General features: G+C 38.2%; 1 protein-coding gene across 2 annotated transcripts in view; it reads right to left on the reverse strand.

The window, feature by feature from the left end:
• Positions 1 to 18,865, reverse strand: part of cep135 (centrosomal protein 135) — an 89,178-nt gene extending 70,313 nt beyond the window's left edge. The window contains exons 1-4 of one of the 2 annotated variants that reach the window (XM_051927804.1): positions 18,507 to 18,865; positions 17,069 to 17,216; positions 14,072 to 14,262; positions 1,476 to 1,643 (exon numbers count right to left, since the gene is read on the reverse strand). In XM_051927804.1, the coding sequence (XP_051783764.1) occupies positions 1,476 to 1,643; positions 14,072 to 14,262; positions 17,069 to 17,181 (472 nt within the window). In that variant the 5' untranslated portion in view covers positions 17,182 to 17,216; positions 18,507 to 18,865. Of the gene's footprint in view, positions 1 to 1,475; positions 1,644 to 14,071; positions 14,263 to 17,068; positions 17,217 to 17,629; positions 18,008 to 18,506 lie in introns of those variants that run through there. The other variant, XM_028802254.2, reaches the window with a different exon arrangement.
• Positions 18,866 to 23,062: the final 4,197 nt, after the last annotated feature.

Raw genomic sequence — 23,062 nt, forward strand, 5'->3', positions numbered from 1 at the left:
TGATGGTGGAATAAAACTTGGACCGTGCAACCTTCAGAGCTTCTGCATACGCTCTCATGTGTTCTCTGTAAGCCTGTTTATGGACAGTCAGCCCAGAGGCCTTGAGCCGCCGCTCAAGGACACGCCCAGCCGCCTTCATTTTTCGCAGCTCGCAGGTATACCAAGGTGCTGAGCACGAGAATGAGACGGACCTAGATGTTAAAGGGGCGTGGAAGTCCAGGAGACTGCTCAGGGACTGGTTGTAAAAATCCACAAGGTCAGCAACAGAGAGGGAGCTGATAAAGTCAGAGGAGAGAAATGTAAGGTCCAAGGCCAAGGCATCCACATTGATATTCTTCAGATTTCTGAAGTAGATCTGTCGTTTTGGTTTGATACGGGAGGAGAAAAAGGGCAGCTCCAATGACACAACTTTGTGGTCTGAAATACCAAGATCAAATACCTGTAGATTCCTGATTGGGGCACAGTTTGAAATGACCAAGTCAAGAGTGTGACCCCTAGAATGTGTGGGAACATCAACATGTTGTTGTAGGTTGAGAGAATCTAGCAGCTCAAGGAAATCAGCAGTGAGATAACCTGTGGGATTGTCAACATGAATATTTATATCTCCTAAGATTATGATGTTGGCAGAAGTAGCACAGAGTGTTGTGAGAAGATCAGTAATTTCCGGAATAAAGGCAGAATTGGGTTTTGGAGGTCGATAGATAAGGAGAACAGTCAGGGGAAACGGGGGCTTACATTATATATATATATATATATATATATATATATATATATATATATATATATATATATATATATATAAACAAAAAAAAAGCATATATGGCACCAACATATATGCAGCACCCAAAATATTTAAGCTATCTTAGAATATATTTGAATATTTGTTTATTTTTGGCCAACCCGACTCCCCTAATATACTTCAGATATAAGTCATTCCATGATGACTTCCACTTTCAACACCTTAATACTTTCTCTAGTTAATTTCCTTCTCTCTAAAAAAAAAAAAAAAAAAAAAAAAAGATTCCACACTATACACCACAATGTGTAAAGATTCCCACAAATCTGACCTCCTAGTCTATATAACACATCTTAAAAAAAAAAAAAAAAACACCACACACACACACGCTATCCTGGAATACTATTAAAGGCTCTCCTCGTCTTCCAAGAAACGCACATCTTCAAAAAAATAAATAAATCACTGTTTTCCAAATCAACAGGGGCCATTTTAAGCTGCATTGACGATGCCCCTTAGGAAAGAAACATAATGTTAGACATAGTACACACTGCCTGAAAGTCCCTAACTCACTCACTCCATGCTAGACGAGGGAGTCTCGTGCAGCCAGTCACGATGAATCACACAGAGGTCACTACCCATGTCCAACAAGACAGGGATCTGCTTGCCAGCCAATGCAACAGACAACAAAACGCAATGCCTGTAACGTCTTCAAAGCTGATAAAATAAGATGTAACTTTACCTGGTGTTTGAACAATGGCTTGCAAGTTTTTCTCCTGTAGCTGCTGAATCTTTTCAGCCTTGGCCTTACTGTCTTTCTCAAGAGATTTTACTTTATGAACATACTGATTGTTCAAAAATTTAAGATCTGCCGTCTCATGTTCCAGTTTTCTGATCGTAGCTTTTAAATCTGTAGCATAAACAATAAGACAGTGTTTGTTATTGAAAAATATGGAAGATCATTAAAACCTATCACAAAGTAAATCTTAAAAAAAAAAAAAGTGAAAATTAATTTAAATTATGTAATAACAGTTTATTAACCAATCTTTAGAATCATTATGCATTCTTAGGAACATGACAGGTAAACAAGTCTAAGAAAAAGGTATAATTCACGAATAATATTCTGTATCCTCTAACTAAAAGGATTACGTACAATAGTATAAATTTGATGCACAACATGTAGAATTTAGTTTTTATGAATAATTCATTAACACTTCCAATAAAAACAATCATCAGCAGCAGGTTTTAAAGGCAACAGACTGTAAGTGGTGGAGTCAGATACCCTCACTGGGCATCTTCTTGGTGCTGCGGAGTTAAAAGAGGAGGAGAAGGTTAGTGTCCCCTCTCGGCCCAAGGTGGTAATACCGGCTTCAGATGAGCATAGAGTGTGATCCACAGACGCGCTTGCATGACAAAATATTACCTACCTACCCACCTACCTACCTACCCTACCCTACACACACACGTTATATATGCATATGTATATACACTGACTAGCTCCTTTAACTGGCTTCACTCAGGAAATTTCCTAAGGCAATGGGAGTTAATCATATTGCCACTGTTAAATCAGTTATATCAGAAGTACTATGTAATTAACTTTGCTTTTCTATATACAATATAGTTTTTTTTTGTTTTGTTTTTTTTTTAAAAATCAGAAAAAAGGGGATAATATTGCTGACACATGAATGTTACCCTGATGTATTAGCCAGTATCTAAAGGCTGATTTATACTTCTGAGTTAAGCCACCCTACACAATAGATACGCAATTGGCTGCATCAGGCTACGCCATAGATACACTGTAGGTGACATGTCACATCAACAATCCTACATAGTGCCCTACGACTGACTGGTCAGTCTGGTAACGATGTATTTCCTGAAGCACATTTCTGTTTGTCTTCCAATTTGGTGATGGGTGAATGTATGAAAAAGTGGAAAAAATATGTAAGATGGCAAAATATTCTCTTGCTACACATTTTCTTCCTAAGACAGAGGGGGATCCTGGAGGGGGAAAAAACATTCTGCATTTTAATGAATCACTCACTTTTCTTGCGTGTTACAAACACTGCCAACCAATATTCAGGCATGTGCCTGTAGTGTGGAGTAACACAGAAACAAACTGCTGGTGGAGCCTATGGCATAGGCACAATGTAGTTAAGACCAGACGTTTTTACTTTGGATTATGAAGCACCATGATGGAACAGCAAGGTGTTGGGGTGTGGGCAGCTTTTTCCCATAATGTTTTAAGTGACATGATTGAAGAGCGACGATGGGAAGGGGGCAGTTTTCAATGATGCAACCAGGGGCTAAAGTTTGATGGAACAGAAACGACAACCAAGATGACAACTGGTAAGCATTCAAGAGTGCCAGATATACAGAAATATATCTACCTGAATATTTGCTGGATTTTTTTTAATATACAATTATGCACTGGACAATTAGAATACAGTATACACATAAATTAGTAAAATGAGTGTTTAATAATATTTACATTCTATGTGATTCTGCACCTTATAAGACATTACTTTTAAAGTATATTGCAATATCACCAAAATGGTTTAAGCACTGTGCCACAAGATATTCAAACACTAGAATGCACCGATATGCACTGAGTCTTGCATGTAACCATTCTACCAATGTATAAAGACACCCTGACATATTCAGCAGCAAAGGTCATTTTTGCTATTCATTAAGCTTTGCCAAACTTTCTCTTTCCATTCACATGATCACGTCTCTTTTTTGACTGTTTAGGACAACCTCAGTTGTCTGTCCGGTCTATTGGCTGGTGGTTCTATTCGCAAGGCCAATGAATCACTGCTCCTAAATTCTTTATTTGCAAAAAAAAGCACTCTCAGCACAGAGCATCCAAGTTAACATAACATTAATAAATATCAACAAACAAAATTTAACTATCACTTTTTTTTTTATTTTTTCTGTATCAACAACAAATCAAATCCATCAAGGCATTGAGGCTTTGGGTGATATATAGTTTTTCTGTGTTTGGTTTACCCCTAAATACTGATATGTGTGTGTGTATGTACACATACATTAGGTTGGCATAGTGTACAGGTACTGAAAAAATTACTGAAATACCCCATTTTTAAAACGGTACAGTACCAGCATTTCACAACTTTCGATACCAGATGTAAATAGTACTTTTGAAAGATCTTGTGCTCAGCTCTTCACTCTTCTGCTCTCTAACAGGCTATAGACTCTGAGGTGGACAAACCCTCTTAGCCCCTTTCCACACACTACAGTGTTTCTTAAAGTATGGCTTGCGAATGTTTGTGATGGGTTGCCTCAGGATTGTGTAGTAGAATTCATTCAAGTGTGAATTCTATGCCGAGTGATACACCTGCTGCTATTTATTGTACTTTTTATTGCGGTAGTATATAAAGCAATGTCAGCGACATATCATAGAAAGCTTTCGATTCTGTGGCACACAAATATTGTTTTCCTGAATGACCATCTCACAGAATATTGAGAATCAGATCTTTGGGAATACGGACATCAAAGATGTATAAGAAAGCAAGAGAGGAGGGACAGACAGATGAGCTTGTGAGGTGACAAGACTGAAAAAAACAACAGGCGCAGGATAAGGATGTGACGATTTCCAAAGTGTTATGCAGGGCATATGAATTGGATGCGAGTGTACATATAGTACCATGCCAGTGTTCAAAAAAGTTGGGATGCTGTGTAAAATATAAATAAAAACAGAGTGCAATGATTTGCAAATCTCAAACTCATAATGTATTGACAATAGAACACAGAAAACATAGTAAAATGTGTCATTTACAACATTTTGATATTACATGAAAAATGTTAGCTAATCTTGAATTTGATGGAAGCAACACATCTCAAAAAATTCAGGAAAGGATGTATGGAGTAAGATCGCTGTCAAAAATAAAATGTAATAATTTAAGTCAAATTTACGTCTCACATGTGTCGATTACGCTTGCGCCTCTGAAAATTACACACGCTTCTGGAAAATTATGAATATAATTCTCAGGCGTGAACAAACTGTCAGTTTTGCAATGGCAAGTGTGCATCACAGTGAAACTTATTCATTGGATATGCAAGTTTGCCAGCCAATTTGACCCATGAACTCACTTTGTGCCAAGCAAATCTCAACTGTAACATTAAAAAAATGTATCTTGTCACAACGCTATGAAAATAAGCGTGGCAAAATTCAGCACAACCCTCTACAGCAGTGCTCCGCAACCTTTTCTCACCTACGACACACCAAAGTTCTTCCTAGAATTCCGCGGCACATCAAAAGCCAAAATACAGTATATAGCAGTGCCGTAGCTTGGCCGGGGTTGGTGGGGCGGTCCGCTCCGAGCGGCAGCTATTTAGAGGCGTCCAAACTACGGTACTTTACTTTTTTTTTGTTCCTTGAAGAGGCGCAAAAAAAAATTTCTTTCAACTTTGGGGCGTCAAATTTTTCACCGCCCCGGACAACATGAACTCCAGCTACGCCACTGATATATAGATATTAATTTAAATCACAAATTTTACAATAAATTTTCATTTTTTATTATAAGTATACATTTATAAGTATACATACATAAAAACTATACTATATTTACTTTTATGCAATCGTAATAATTATTATAACATAATGACTGATTAATGTGATACCTGCGCTTGTTTCAATGAACACAGAAGTTTTATATTCGGCTCAATATTTGACAGCGCAACCCGAAGTTCTTGGTCAAGATCTTTTAAGCATGACCGCTTATCATTTTTAATTAACACAAGAGTTTTGTCTTTTTTGGAGTAACTGAGATGGTTTGAATTTAGATGGCGATTTAGTTTACTGGGTGCCATTGCCTCGTTTGATAGCTGATCGCCGCAAATGATGCATTGTGGCTTTGGAGCCGTTTTGTCACCACACCACGAGAATCCATATCGAATGTAGTCTTCGTTGTACTTCCTTTTCACAATTTTCTGTTTTTTTTGCAACACTTGTGCTGGGTTCTTCATCATCTGTACGTGAAGACGAATCTTTTCCACGTAAAAATTTATCCATATTTAAAGGGGTATAAAACTAAATATGAATCACACGAAGAACATTAACCGTACACAATTCAGCAACACAACTAATAGTAATGGATGATAACTACTGTCGCAAGACGAGTGAATGCGATGTAGCACGACTAATACATCGGCTTGAATTGAATCTAGGTGAGGGTACGGAGCGCTCTGCCTATCAAAGCGTACTACGGAGTTGTTTGGCGACTACGTAGGGCCTACGTCTTAGGCAACAGGCGCCAGGCGATGGGATTTATTATTTCAGAGAAATGACACATAAAATTATGAAACCTTTAAAAGGCTATTTAAGCGAATATTTCATTGCACGTATTCTCGTTATTGTGTTTCTAAGGAGGACCGTTGAAATATTATTTAGTTAGAAAATTGTCTTAATTGTCTTATTTGACCGCGTCACACCTGTATCGGCTCAAGGCACACCAGTGTGCCGTGGCACACCGGTTGCGGAGCACTGCTTTACACAACAGTAAACCTACTATTCCATTTCAAAAGCAGCTATACCACAGATAATGAACATAAATCATTAGACTACATGTGACCTTTCCTTTGTGTGTGTTGTTCAAATTAAAAAAGAATGCATCTGAATACTGTATATATTTTTGAAAGAAATAGGATATTCAATTAAATGAGAGAATCTCAAAAAAAATGTAGAGGACCAGAAGGCAGCAATTAGTTAGCACTGCAAAAAATGTACACAAAGGGGCCAAAGGCATTAGGCAGCACTTCAGCGACAGTAATGTCCCAATTCCAGGTCCATATATGGACCTGGAATTGGGACATTACTGTCGCTGAAGTGCTGCCTAATGCCTTTGGCCCCTTTGTGTACATTTTTTGCAGTGCTAACTAATTTAATTTATGTTTATTGTTATCAATTTACAAAATGCAAAGTGAGTGAACAAAAGGAAAATCTAAATCAAATCAATATTTGGTGTTACTACCTTTTGCATTCAAACCAGCATCAATTCTTATAGGTACACTTGCAGAAAGTCAGGGATTTTGTAGGATTATAGTCCGGTGTATGATCAACCAATTAATTATACCAAACATGTGCTAATGATCATCAATGTCACACGTAGGTTGAAACACAGTCATTAACTGAAACAGAAACAGCTGTGTAGGAGGCTTAAAACTGGGTGAGGAACAGCCAAACTCTACTACCAAGGTGAGGTTGTGGAAGACCGTTTCATGTCATGGCAAGGTTGAGCACAGCAACAAGACACAAGGTAGTTATACTGCATCAGCAAGGTCTCTCCCAGACAAAGATTTCAAAGCAGACTGGGGTTTCAAGATGTGCTGTTCAAGCTCTTTTGAAGAAGCACAAAGAAACTGGCAACGTTGAGGATCGTAGACGCAGTGGTCGGTCAAGGAAACTTAGTGCAGCAGATGAAAGACACATCAAGCTTATTACCCTTCGAAATCGGAAGATGTCCAGCAGTGCCATCAGCTCAGAACTGGCAGAAACCAGTGGGACACAGGTACACCCATCTACTGTCCGGAGAAGTCTGGCCAGAAGTGGTCTTCATGGAAGAGTTGCAGCCAAAAAGCCATACCTCCAACGTGGAAACAAAGAGAAGCGACTCAAGTATGCACGAAAACATAGGAACTGGGGTGCAGAAAAATGGCAGCAGGTGCTCTGGACTGATGAGTCAAAATATGAAATATTTGGCTGTAGCAGAAGGCAGTTTGTTCGTCGAAGGGCTGGAGAGCGGTACAATAATGTGTCTGCAGGCAACAGTGAAGCATGGTGGAGGTTCCTTGAATGTTTGGGGCTGCATTTCTGCAAATGGAGTTGGAGATTTGGTCAGGATTAATGGTGTTCTCAATGCTGAGAAATACAGGCAGATGCTTATCCATCATGCAATACCATCAGGGAGGCGTATGATTGGCCCCAAATTTATTCTGCAGCAGGACAACGACCCCAAATATACAGCCAAAGTCATTAAGAACTATCTTCAGCATAAAGAAAAACAAGAAGTCCTGGAAGTGATGGTATGGCCCCCACAGAGCCCTGATCTCAACATCATCAAGTGTGTCTGGGATTACATGAAGAGACAGAAGGATGTGAGGAAGCCTACATCCACAGATGATCTGTGGTTAGTTCTCCAAGATGTTTGGAACAACCTACCAGCCGAGTTCCTTCAAAAACTGTGTGCAAGTGTACCTAGAAGAATTGATGCTGTTTTGGTGATCACACCAAATATTGATTTGATTTAGATTTCTCTTTTGTTCATTCACTGCATTTTGTTGAATGATGAAAATAAATGATTAACACTTCCATTTTTGAAAGCATTCTTTGCTTACAGCATTTCTTCACACCTAGGTTAAGCTAGGTTAAGAAGTGAGGTGATGATTAGTGAACAGCACTACGATTTCATGCCAAGAAAGAACATCACAGATGCAATGTTTGCTCTGAGGATGTTGATGGAGTTTAGAGAAGACCAGAAGGAGTTGCATTGCGTCTTTGTGGACCTGGAGAAAGCATATGATAGGGTGCCTCAAGAGGAGCTGTGGTATTATATGAGGAATTAGAGAGTGGCAGAGAAGTACATAAGAGTTGTACAGGATATGTATGAGGGAAGTGTGACAGTGGTGAGGTCTGCGGTAGGAGTGACAGATGCATTCAAGTTGGAGGTGGGATTACATTAGGGATCAGCTCTGAGCCCTTTCTTATGTGCAATGGTGATGGACAGGTTGATAGACGAGATTAGACAGGAGTCCCCGTGGACTATGATGTTTGCTGATGACATTGTGATCTGTAGCGATAGTAGGGAGCAGGTTGAGGAGACCCTAGAGAGGTGGAGATATGCTCTAGAGAGGAGAGGAATGAAGGTCAGTAGGAACAAAACAGAATACATGTGTGTAAACGAGAGGGAGGTCAGTGGAATGGTGAGGATGCAGGAAGTAGAGTTGGCGAAGGTGGATGAGTTTAAATACTTGGGATCAACAGTACAGAGTAATGGGGATTGTGGAAGAGAGGTGAAAAAGAGTGCAGGCAGGGTGGAATGGGTGGAGAAGAGTGTCAGGAGTAATTTGTGACAGATGGGTATCAGCAAGAGTGAAAGGGAAGGTCTACAGGACAGTAGCAAGACCAGCTATGTTATATGGGTTGGAGACGGTGGCACTGACCAGAAAGCAGGAGACAGAGATGGAGGTAGCAGAGTTAAAGATGCTAAGATTTGCATTGGGTGTGACGAGGATGGATAGGATTACAAATGAGTACATTAGAGGGTCAGCTCAAGTTGGACGGTTGGGAGACAAAGTCAGAGAGGCGAGATAGCGCTGGTTTGGACATGTGCAGAGGAGAGATGCTGGGTATATTGGGAGAAGGATGCTAAGGATAGAGCTGCCAGGGAAAATGAAAAGAGGAAGGCCTAAGAGAAGGTTGATGGATATGGTAAGAGAGGACATGCAGGTGATGGGTGTAATAGAACAAGATGCAGAGGACAGAAAGATATGGAAGAAGATGATCCAGTGTGGCAACCCCTAACGGGAGCAGCCGAAAGAAGAAGAAGAATATTATTTATCTATAATAATAAAAGGCAAAGCCCTCACTGACTGACTGACTGACTCACTGACTGACTGACTGACTCATCACTAATTCTCCAACTTCCCGTGTAGGTGGAAGGCTGAAATTTGGCAGGCTCATTCCTTACAGCTTACTTACAAAAGTTAGGCAGGTTTCATTTCGAAATTCAAAGCGTAATGGTCATAACTGGAACATATTTTTTGTCCATACACTGTAATGGAGGAGGCGGAGTCACGTATCGCGTCATCACGCCTCCTACGTAATCACGTGAACTAAAAACAAGGAAGAGATTTACAGCACGAGTCACACGCGGGAACGAAGGTAAATGACGTTAATTTTTGACTGTCTTAATACTGTGTGAGCATACATATTAACACATGTGCAATTAAACGTGTGCATTTACGGGGTGATTTCTCAGGCTTAAAAGCTCACCTTTTATCAAACGCGGGAAGAAAGGTAACTGACGTTGTTCACTGTCTTTTAATACTGTGTAACCATACATATTAACACATGTCCAATTAAACGTGTGCATTTACGGGGTGATTTCTCATGCTTAAAAGCTCGCCTTTTACTAAAAAGGTAAATGCAAAACTATTTTCAATCAGTTTATTGAAACGCTCCCGTTAACGATTGCAATAACATATTCGCGAGATAAAAGAACGAAGTGGGGGGAAATGGAGGAACAGCCGCAAACAGCGAAGAGCAAAAAATTAATTAAACAATTGAGAACGGAGCGAGTTAAGCATACAAGCGTGTTCATAAGGGCAACAAAGCACGGTGTAAAACGTAAGTTTAAATTAAGTTAATAGAAACGCTCCCGCTGCGGATTGCAATAACATATTCGCGAGATAAAAGTTTAATGAGAAGACACGAGGTATAAACGAAGCACACGCCGTGGCGCAACGTTAGGGGCAACAGTTTCAACCATTCTATGATCTGCTTCTCGCAACTGAAAGACGGCACATGACGGATGTTAGCCGACTTGCTGACCGCAACGTTAGGGGCTTCAACTATGGCGCTGACGCCATATCTCAGTGCCAACACTTTGCAGACTGTACTTAAAAGACACGCCCTCCTCACTGGACAGTTAAAAACACCAATCAAACTAACGATGACATCAAGTATTACCCAATCAAAAGTAGGAAAGGAGGCATCTTCATAAAATGCGTGTGGGATGATTTGCATGAGACGCTGCTTTAAAAAAAAAATGATAAAAAAAATACGGGATAAATCCCGTCCAGTATTGATTCAAAACGGGACGCGCAATTTCATTCTCAAACGCGGCACGATTCCGTATTTTAAAGGATGGGTGGCAACCCTACAGTGCCAGGTAACCACCCATACAATCAGATTGTGATTCAGACTAGGAATGCAATGAATGTAATTACCCCGATCTACATACAAGGCGAAAGTCTTGCAACATTCAAAGATGATGGTTTGGGATAATTAGTACTTATTAAGTACAACATTGAACATAAAAGAGCTTATGAAGCCTTGAACCGAAAAAAGCAAGATCTCAGAGATCGTAAAAAAAAAAAAAGGAGGTAATGTCGTTTTACTCGCTGTAGATTTTACTCTAACATTACCAGTTATTCCACGAGGGAGACCAGCAGATGAACTCAACGCGTGTTTAAAATCCATGCTTCTCCCACGGTCGGTTATATGTCGCGTGTTCTCGGGTAGGTACACCAAAAAATGTATACATTTAAGCATGTAATGGACAAAGAAAAAATGAGGTATACCCGAAGGCACTGCAGTAGTACTCAATGTAACTTTACTTCTTAAATGTTAATGTTTTACTGTTTAATAATTTATACGCTTCTTATATATTGTTCAAATTCTTTTATGAAAATACCAGTGACAGCGCAATGCACGATAACATGGAGTGAATACACCATACGCATCTGCCCACGGCCGCCCTGGTGTGCACAGATAGGAGTTGATTCTAAAATAAAATAAACATAAAAAGAGTAATACATTCATCACCCATAAAGCGGATAGCAGACGTGACGTATTATATGTGTGCCACATTTCAAGTCAATACGTGAAACGGTTTGCAAGCTACATGTGATTTAAAATCCTGGACAGACCAACGAAAAGCCACGGTAGCAAATTATAGAAGAACATTTTACTGTTTAATAATTTATATTTATATGAAATGTGCTTCTTATATATTACTTCATATTCTCATATGATAATGATGTTAATGTTGTTTATATTGATTTCTATGTTATTGTAAGTGCATCTATGTGTGTATATGTATGTATGTATATATATATAAAAAATATATATATAAAAAATATATGTGTATATGTATATATAATATATCTGTATATGTGTGTGTATATGTGTATATGTATATATATATGACAGCAACACTCATAACAATGACAACACAATTACATTGACAATCATGTTACGTTATTTTTAAAATGTTTCCTTTACTTTTTCATAACCTCTTTAACACACTACTTCTCCGCTGCGAAGCGCGGGTATTTTGCTAGTTTATATATAAATGTGTCCTTTTCAACTACAAAACCGAACTTGTTTATATATAAAAAAAAAAAAAATGTAGTTATATATTATATATATATTTGTATAACTGTACATTTTTTTGAAACAAGTTCAGTGTTGTAGTTGAAAAGGACACATTTTCTAGAATAGATTTCCAAGAGGCTGATGGAGCATGGGGAGAGGACTCTTTCCCCAGACTGAATGTATTGCTAAAATGTACTAAGATGCTAAACAACGGATAGAGGAAAGTGGCATCACTGCTTCATGCCTGTAAGAACCTGGAACAGCTCAGATGTGAAATAGTGGCTGTAGTGGGGGTCTTATGAATACCGTTGTAACTTTTTCGACAGTATTAATTTGTAGTGGCACTGTAGTTGAATTGTTATTGATTGTTTACATTATTAAAATAACATTTTCTTCAAAATTCATGTTACCTTTCTGTTTTCACATCAGACTTATTCAGGACTATTTTATTAAATGTCATCCAACTATATAGACTTGAGTTCAAACAAACATAAAAATAAAACATTTGAAATGAATGCCAATACAATGCTTTGAGAATGCCATAAAATGTCCTAAAAAAAGTTTACATCCTATACCATATCCAAATATTTACATATGCGATTCTCATGTCCTCACAGGTGGCGCAGTGGTAGTGTTGCTGCTTTGCAGTAAGGAGACTGTGGAAAATTGTGGGTTCGCTTCCCGGTTCCTCCCTGTGTGGATAGCGCTTTGAGTACTGAGAAAAGCGCTATATAAATGTAATTAATTATTATTATTAACAGTTATGTATTGATTATGATGAAGTAATCTTAAAAACGGAAATAGTGTAATTTACAAATAATTATTCGGTCTATATCAAACATATGAGAGCAGAAATGCACTTTACTGAGGTGAAAAATTGAGTGAAATCTAAAGTACATGTTAACATCACAGAACATTGTAAAAGGCCCATATTTAGGTAAAGGAAGAACTGTTTTGGTGCAAAGTATACAAATGACCAGTAACACAACAGGAAAAAAAAATAAATAGAAACAGCATCCAGATACCCATGCTGTTGATGGCTGTGTGTTTAGATACAACACCAAGATTTTTTTAAGGCTGCATGACAGATTACCTACAAATAAAGAAAATTCAAGATTACTGGCAATATTCCAAGAGTTTACTGGTAGATGACTGAAGGAGCTACAAAGAATCCCTAGGTTTAAAATGAAATGAATCTAAAGGCACTTCTTGCAATAATCAACGTTATAGTGCATGATTCATGTGCCATTAAGAGACTGATCAAACTTGATCAACATGCACAGTTCAGAAAAGAAGTCTCGGTTCTCTTCGACAAAGCACAAAATGGATGACTAATGTTTAGTACAACAAGACTTCTGGATAAACAAGACAAAATTTAGAGTAGTTGTGCTTCACTGCCCAGAGATTATATTTGATTCAAACAAAAAAAAAATCTCTTACAAGCTGTAAAGCACAAAGTGCTTGGGTTTGGGGTTGTTCTGCAACTTTAAAGCATAGGTAACTTGCTATCACCGAACATGAATTCAATCATAGATCTGAGACTACCTGAACAGAACCTGATATTACTTCCGGAAAAGTAGTCTTGAAAAAGGAACAATGATCCAAAACATGAACAAATTTACAAAAGTAGCTTAAAAAGTAACATGGAGAATTATGTCTGTGTAAAAGGTTAGATGCAAATGTAAAGAAAATGATTTAGCTGCAACTGAAATAGGCTGTAAATGCAACAGTGTCCTCTGGCATCACAACTGTATAATGGAAAAAGTGAAGCTCCCATTCAAACAATGTAAGTAACTGTCAGAAATGTCCAAGTAACATTCACTTATAAGCTGTGCATACACCAAGTACTGAAGCACAGAGAGGACTTCCTATGAACTTGGAAACCTCATTTCTGTTCATTTCTGCTCAATCCATAACTGCAATATTATAATCAAATGCAATTGCAAGATTTGGTCATCTTCATGTATTAACTGAACTATTTTATACAATTTACAGTATAGGCATTTCTACTATCATCCATACCACAGAAGGTCTAAGCCCAGAGCCTCAATTTTATTTTTATTTTAAACATATTTTTATTATCATATTTACATGGTCACCAAACCAAACACCATTCTGAAAGATGAGGAGTTTGGACAATTTGCTGACGACAAGGGCCATAATAGATGGAATAAAAATATTTTAATGATATTACAGTATAATGAGCTTCACTTGCACAAACTAACCTTTACTAAATTTTTCTTTTTCCTCCTTCGCTTTCAGTAAAGATAGATGAAGTTCATTGTTTTCCTCTACAAGTCGAGCATTTTCTGCCTGAAAAGGCTCAAGATAAGCATCCACATTTTTATTTTCTTTTTCATTCTTTCCAACTGAAAGCTTGGCATTGCGTAAGCTCTCTGTAGTGTGCAACAGGTCACTGTAAGCCAAAAATAAAAGTTATATTGTGAAGATTCATTATGCATTGAAGAAAAGATGGCAAAAATTGTTAAAATGATAAAGAAACAAAATTATGCAAGAAAAGTTAAAACATGAAAAATGAAGTATAGAAATATATATCAATTTTTTTAAAATGTCACTTTAATAAGGAGACCTGCCAGCACATTGCCACCAGTTTTCATTGAACTTGTTTAACAATTTTTAACAATGAAATAATCAGTTTCTTTTTGGCAGGGCTTTCACAATTAATACCCATGGCTCTACTTAACTTTTGAGCACAATTGTGTCTGTATTTTGTTTTCATCTTGCCACTTTTAAACTGGAGGTAAAAAGACCCCGACAAAAAGTTACATGTACAGGTCCTTCTCATGTATTCAGCACACCAACTGCAACCTGATTATACAAGAGAGCAAGAAAAAGTAGACCCCAGCTCTGGTTTTAGCAGCAGCAAATGTAGCCACTAGGGCTCCTGTGTAAAACACAAGTCAGGAAGTGGTGAAAAAGCTCGCTACTAGTTATGCAAGCTGTGCAACAAAGTTAACATTCTTCTGTCCATACCCTAGAGACTGTCACTGACTGTAGCCAAAGGTTTTAAGTGTGCCACTGTGATCTGTATACACATTTAAAAAAAAAAAAAAAAGGTATTTGCTGAAGCCACACAAACCAGATGACAGGGTGAACCTGACAGGGAGATGACAAACCTCAGATGACACAGGCAGGCTATTTAAAAGTACTTATGTGCCCTGATCAATATATGGCCAGGGCCACTAACTACAGAAGGCATAAGTGATTAGGGAAGGTGCAAAAGGTGCTATGTGGGTCTGAGAAGAGCAGAGATCAGATGTCAGTTGCCCGTATCTGGCAAAGTTTCCAAAAAAAATAAAAAAATAAAAACAAGTATATAAAATATGGAGAAACCATAAGAAAGTTAGAAGCCGTCCCAGTGCTGGCTATACTCTATTGGGACCAGACTAACATTCAACAGCATTCCCCACTGAAGAACTGGATGATGATTGTTTTGTTCCAATGGCTTCTCTTTGGCTTGGATAATTATGTATAAATGATTATACTACATTGTATGTTGGGAGAACACTGTATGAAGGACATACTCAAGCCTCATAAAAATCCTTTAAGTAACCATAGCGGAAATAATCAGATGTGAGAAATATGGTACAAAAAGATATACATACTGTATTTAACTTGCTTTAAAATGTAGCTTCCACTCCCAACACGTTCACCCTATCAACTGGCTTGTGTGTCTTTGGCAAACTACTTATTTTTTTTTTTTTAATAAAATTATGTGTATACAGTACACTTGACAGTGGCACACATAAAACCACTGGCTGCAAACAAAATGACAATATCTTAAGTGATAATTATTTACATCATCTTAGGTCATATTTTACATATAAAAAAAAGAATGATTTTAAGATGATTTTAAGCCAGTAAGTTTATGCTAAAACGACAATGCATTCCATTGTGCCAAAAAGATGAAAAATTATTAAAATGATATGAATCAAATTGCAACTCTTAAATTTTCATTATCACTTTTATAATCATATATATGAAACAAAGGAATGAGTTAGAACTGACTAATAATAGTAATAATAATAACACACTTTATTTATATAGCACCTTTCCTATGCTCAAAGTACTTCACAAAAATTCAGAAAGAACAGGGCATATTCAACAAATAATATCCACATATTACCACATCACTGATGTAGTCTGGTGCAAGGCCATTTAAAGATTTTGTAGGTTAGTAACAGAATTTTATATCCAATCCTATCTATATATCTATATCTATATCTATATCTATAAGGAAGCAAGTGAATGCAGAGAAAGACAGGTGTTAATTTACCCACAGTTGTGGGTCTGTATAAGGACTGTTGTAGCAGAGTTTTGAAACAACTGGAACAGAGAAAAAAGATAAAAAGGGGCTCCTGAAGGTAGGGAGTTACAGTAGTTAACATGTGATGTAATAAATGCATGGACACACTTCTCAGCATTAGAAAAGCAGAGTTGTGGAGTGGAAGCAAGAAAGTATCCTAATGGGATATAGGAGGGTTCAATAACAAAGACAGGGATCCACCTTTCAGAAGGAGATGGTCTGATGACATTATCACCTAGAGTGTTCGAAGAGGAGCTAATTTTCCTAGCTTTGTTGAACTTTATTGCCAATTAGCATAACTTCTGTTTTGTTGCAGTTTTATTTTAAAGAGTTATATTCCAATCAGTTTTAATTTCACTGGGGTGATTTGCGAGATGAGAAAGCTCTAATGAACTTTCAATTTAACACTGAAATAGATCTGTGTATCATCAACAAAATAATGATATCCTAGTCCAAAGCAAAGAATAATATGGCCATGGGGAGGCATGCAGATGCAAAACAGGGTAGAGGACAAAACCTTGAGGGACTGTTACAAAGACTAACAAACTCTTGCCTAACAGTTAAATAGGACTTAAACCACTGCAGGGCTGCGCCAGAGACACACACTATATTTTCCATTCTTGACAGTATTAAATGCTACACTAAGAACTAAAAGAATTTGTATACTGGTTTACCCAAAGTTTGCCGCCATAAGAATATCATTAGTTACTCAAAACAGAGCAGTTTCACTGCTGTACAGTGTTCTCAAACTAGACAGAGGAGTTCACCAGCATATTACAAGTAAAGTAACTACTACTGAGTTGGGAGGCCACACTCCAGTGTTTAAGATCGATTAACTTAGCAAATCAAGGGCTTGCCCCTCCACCTCTTTAAAAATAATGAATGAATTCCACACCTGAAAAGCCTTTCAACTAAAGGCAAGGACTCGATCCCCAAGGGCTGTCTGTAACCCAGCTGATCCAGGCGTTTTCTTACGTTTATAAATTTCCTTTCTCCAGCGGTGCTCATTGCAGATCCTTTTAGCTTCAATTTTAGAGCCAAAGCTGCAAATACAGAAACAAAAGTCGCAAACATGAAAGCTTCGTGATTTTGTTTCCAAGTCAGCAGTGCGTTTGGTAAAAACGCAGTGAAGCTTGTGTTCATAATTTGATCTCGACTTCCACCATATGACAAATATATTTGGAAATGTATAATGTATAGCTTCGAGGTGGAAACATGGCACCATATTCCTGCAAGCAAAAGACAGTAAAAGTGCACAAAAACAACAAGTAAAAGTGAGATGTCGTCAATAAACTAACCTTTTAGTTGTTATAAATTGTTGAAAGCATGTAAGCGGAGATGCTATGCAAATCACGACTTGCTTGTTTTCCACACCGTAGGAGGCAATTGTCTAATTAAAAATCATCGACCGTATGTGCTTCTGTTGGAAACATGTTATATGAATAATAATACTTACAAGATAACAGAAAGCTTTTTTCCTTTAACGTTCCCTTCAGAGTAATGTCATAACAACAAACCATTAAACATTTAACTATAGCAGGCCAAAGGCGGGTGGATCCCTTCTTGACAGTTTCATCTTGCTTTGTCTTTGATCTCCTCGCTACATCTGTTACCGGTTGATTTCAGCGGTTACAGGTTGCTTGGAGTCGTTTATCCAAACTCCCTTCCCTCTATTTCCTGTTCCTCTGGCGATTCGGTGCAGCCTTGACGGCGGTAAAGCTTTTTGAAAATGGCGCGTACGGGTACCAGCGGATGCATAGAGGCTGACAGTTTTCTTTTCCATAGAAACGGAGAAGTAAAGTGGCAGGGAACCGGAAGTAAAACGACTTTCTCATCCGGGTTATGTCTAATAGGTGGGGGTGGGGTTCGCTAGTTTTGGGCGGGGAGAGAAGGCGGTGGCTTCAAAAAAACTAAAGCTTACGTCAAGAAAGGTGGGTAGAGACTAGCAGGAGCTAAGCGACTTCTTGTTAATATTACAAGCGGTTCCTTTTGACACGGCTAGCATCATTAAACTTTTTATACGAATGACGTATATTTGCCCATACAGGAAGGCAGTGCATTTAATTATACTAACTTTCTCATACATAAACGTGTCTGATTGCCGGTTTTTGCTACTATATCGGAAATTATAGGTAATAAAACATAAAAAGTTAGAGTTCAGGTCATAATGATTGTATCTTGGCGCATATACCAATGCAAACAAAATCTTTTGTATTCAATTAATGTAAACATACAAGTGGGCGGGCCTTATAAGTCAAAATTTGCAACATACTATGTGACGACCGAATGAATATGAATGCGTACATTTCAGAGAAGAGAGAACACCAGATTACCATTACGATCGTAGCCATTCCAGTTGATGCACAACAAACAGTTAAAATAGTGGGCATAACCTAGGACCTTTTCTATGGTCACGTCATCATCTCAAAATATCATTTTAAGTCGTTTCCTTTAAATACATTCTCCAGTTCTCAAGACGATCCCCGAAATAATCATTCGGCGGTTAAATCCACAGCCCGTGTTGTCCTTCCTCATAAACTTATCAAAACTGCACCGGGGTGTACGGCAGCCTTTCGGGCGGAGCTTGCTAACATCACGCAAATCTGTGCTGCAAGAACGTGATCACAAATGTGATGTCACATGGAATACAATTCTTAAAGGAAGAGGGGAAAAGCAGACTTAGAAAATTAATGAATGAGCTGTTGTTTAAGAACTGTAAGCAGGTTCAGTAAATTGGATGCATAATTTATCATAATACTTTTCTCTTATTCAGTGATCCTTCCTATGAAGATTCAGAATGTCATATTACTGTTTTTTAATAGAAATTTGAAAATAATTTTATGGAAAATAAGTTTTTAAACGAATTTCTTGATAGTAATACAATTCAATAATAGTGAAGAAATAGTTGGCACAGTAGCACAACAGATAGATAGATAGATAGATAGATAGATAGATAGATAGATAGATAGATATTTTTATTTTTAAAAATAAACTTTGATGAAGAAAATCAGTCAACTGTACAAAAATCTACAAAACATAATGGAAGTATATAGCCAGTCAATTTCCAACCTGCTATATCCTAACACAGGGTCACGGGGGTCTGCTGGAGCCAATCCCAGCCAATAGAAGTTTATCTATCTATCTATCTATCTATCTATCTATCTATCTATCTATCTATCTATCTATCTATCTATCTATCTATCTATCTATCTATCTATTCGTGCTAAATATTATACAAAACATACTAAAACACACAAACTCTCCTAAAAAACAAACTGTAGTTCTTCATTAATAAAATCACATAATATATAATTCACACATCATATACTTTTAAATTTTTCCAAATTATTTGTTTATTTGTAAAAGTTAAAATCTGATATTTTACAAATATACAGTATTTTAAATAACACAGTTATTTACGCTTCCCATTTTTCCGTTTGGCTAATTTACTTTGATAATAAAATGTGCAAGTTTTAGATTGCTTTCTTTTCTTTTTATTTTAAACCCAAACAGAAAACTCACACTTGCGTACAAAATTCTCAGTCCCTTAATAAGCTTCTCTATTAAATCAAACAAAGGCTCCAACATTTTATAAAACATAAAACAAAGAAACACCGTCAGAAACCCTCCAGAGTAATAATTCAGAAGAAAAAGTTTACAGCTAAGATTCCATGTAAAATCTTCCACTGTAAATCACACACTCTACTGGTCAAAGGTGGCTTATACAGCGACTTCTGGGCTGCCACTAATTCTTCTGTACATTCAGTCTCCTTCCTCCATGGAGTGTCTGGTAATGTCTTCAGTGAAACTTGATGTTTAACTTTCACACATATGTAGCAGTTGGTAAAGGCAGTTTATCAGCCTGTTTACTGAACGTAATTTGTTTTGTTCAGCCATTGTCGAGTCTCCTACAGGAGACACCTGAAGTGTAGGAAACTAGGAAACTTAGGATCTGTGGGTGGATAAGTCAGTTTCTCTAAGCCTATTTCTCAGGAGTGTTGAGCTCTCAGCTGACAGTGATGCCTTTACTTGCAGCAAACATTTCTTTACCACTCTTAATGATCGGGGATTAAGGTGGAGCCAGGCATGTTGAGTAGACAAAGAGAGAGAGCATCTGGGAGCATGTGTCACAGTTTAAGACTTGACCAGCATGGCGAAAGCAGAGCTGAAGATGAAAATGTTTTTTTTAGGCCTACTCACCAGCTATTGGCATAAAGAAGTTAATTCCAGTCCTCCACCTCTTTCACCCCAAGAGCCATTACACTGGTGGCAGCGGTTGGGAAAAGACCAGACTAACAACCCCCAAGATGGAGGACTGGTTTAGTACTGACATTGGTTTACCCATCGATCACACTCAGGATAGCTTGCTTGAGGTAGGGGACACCAAATCACATTACGCAGCTTCAATGTCCTGGCAGATAGAGTTCTTGCTAACCTCGGGATGAGGGCTTAAAATAAACGGGCAGTGTAGAAAACACCTGGCTCTGGATCTGAGCAGAACACATTCCACAGGTGACTACTAACTGGACAAGCCGGCTATAATTCAGCTCTGTGAGCAGTGTGGTGTGAGAGGAGCACAGACACAGAACTTAAAGAGCACTTTGATCATGCTAGCTGCTATTGCCCATTGCCTAGATGCATGGCCACTTGTGAGGGTCAGATGTGGACTCACAGAGTTGGGGGATAGTGTGGCATACAGGTTGCCTCTGACCCCAGGTGAGTGGAGAGAAGTGGAGATGGGTGGGGTAAATTAGTGGACAAAGGGAGAAAGCAACTGGGAGAGTGTTTTGCCACTGAAAACCGGAACGACACAGCAGAAGCAGAACTAAAGATGCCAACTGTTCATTTTAGAACTATTCACCAGCAATCAGTGTAATGAGGCTAATTCCATTCCTCCATCTCCTGCACCACTCCCCAGGCTGTTACAATATTATTATGTTATGACAAACAAAAAGTCTGTTTCAGATATATACCAGAATGACTAAAAAGAAAGAAAAATGACTAACTTGGCAGTTTCAGTCACAGTGAAGCATTATACAAGTATAATGCCATTGGTATAAAGGAGCCCTAGCAATGCTTCTTGAGATGCTTCTTGAGATGCTTCTCCTGAATAATTTGTTAACTGATGGTACTTAATGTTAATGTGTCAAAGAAAGGATGTGCAGGATTATTCATAACTGCATTCAGTTTTGTTTTTATTCTCTCCATGGCTGCCAGGTCCAGGGGGTCAAGAATGTGCCCCATAACTGAGCCTGCCTTTTAAATTAGCGTGTTGATTCAGTGGGCCTTTCTTGAAATGATGTTACTGGCCCACTACATAGAGAATTACACCACAACATAGTGAATCACATTGGCCATCGCAGTTTTACAGAATATGTAAAGGATGTCACTTCCTACATTAAAGGAATGCACTCTCTTAATAAAAAAAAGAGTCTGGACTACCCTTTGTTATATAGTTCCTCTGTGTTACAGGACCAGTCCATCCTTTCTTTGTAGAATTGCACATTTTTCCAATGGAAAAATTTCCATTAGAAATTGACCCTTCAAACAGTTGGGTCAGTGTGGCTTTTCCTCAAGGTCCTTCGGTTTTCCTCCAGTATCAAAAAGATGTGTGTGTGTGTGTGTGTGTGTATGCATGTGTGCGCATGTGTTAAGTGATTTAGTACCACTCGATATGATTGAGTCTGGATGTGTGCGCAAGTGTAACATCCACTTAGACTGGCATCTAGGGCTGGTTTCTACTTTGCAACCAAGTCTTATTTTTACTGGTGGGGAAAGCTTGTCTGCTAATTTCATACATAGTCCTTTATCTTGGGCATGTGATGTCCAGAAAAGGTCTAGAATGTGATGGAAGTTACATTAGCAAAATTTGCGACTGGCCAGCTCCCTAAATAATTACAGAGGTAAGAGCATTCATAGGTTTGTGCTCATACTATAGGAGAATTGTCAGAAATGTTTGGTTATTGCCTCATCACTTATAACTCTATCTCAGAAAGATGCTGACTTTGAATGGACATCTTAATGTAAGGGCACAATTTAATCTTTGCAATGTTCCCTTATTACTCCTCCAAACCTTTCTACACAAATGCCTCCCACAACTGCATAGGGTCTATGCTTGCTTAAATTAAAGATGAGAGAGAGCGAATTAATGCATATACAAGACATGCTCTCATCATATCTGAAAAAAAATTGTCCACTTTCAATTGAGTGGTTAGAGCAGTTGTTTTGCCAGTGCAACAATTTAAGCACTTCTTGTCTGAGATATTATGTAGTTATCCCTGACCATAAGCCTCTGCTCAAAAAAATTAAAGGAACACTTTGAAAATACATCAGATCTCAATGGGAAAAAATCATGTGGAATATCTATACTGATTTGGACTGGGTAATGTGTTTGGAATGAAAGGATGCCACATCATTTGATGGAAATGAAAATTATCAACCTACAGAGGGCTGAATTCAAAGACACCCAGAAAATCAAAGTGAAAAAATGATAAGGCAGGCTAGTCCATTTTGCTGAAATTTCATTGCAGGAACTCACAATTGTACTCAGTAGTTTGTGTGGCCCCCATATGCTTCTATGCATGCCCAACAATGTCAGGGCATGCTCCTAATGAGATGACAGATGGTATCCTGGAGGATCTCCTCCCAGATCTGGACCAGGGCATCACTGAGCTCTTGGACAGTCTGAGGTGCAACCTGGCGGCGTGTTCTATTGGATTTAGGTCAGGTGAGCGTGGGGGCCAATCAATGGTATCAATTCCATTATCCTCCAGGATCTGCCTGCATATTCTCGCCACATCAGGTCAGGCATTGTCATGCACCAGGAGGAATCCAGGACCAACTGCACCAGCATATGATCTGACAATGGTTCCAAGGATTTCATTCCGAT

The sequence above is a fragment of the Erpetoichthys calabaricus genome, chromosome 5 (assembly GCF_900747795.2).
Source record: "Erpetoichthys calabaricus chromosome 5, fErpCal1.3, whole genome shotgun sequence".
Classification (NCBI taxonomy): Eukaryota; Metazoa; Chordata; class Cladistia; order Polypteriformes; family Polypteridae; genus Erpetoichthys; species Erpetoichthys calabaricus.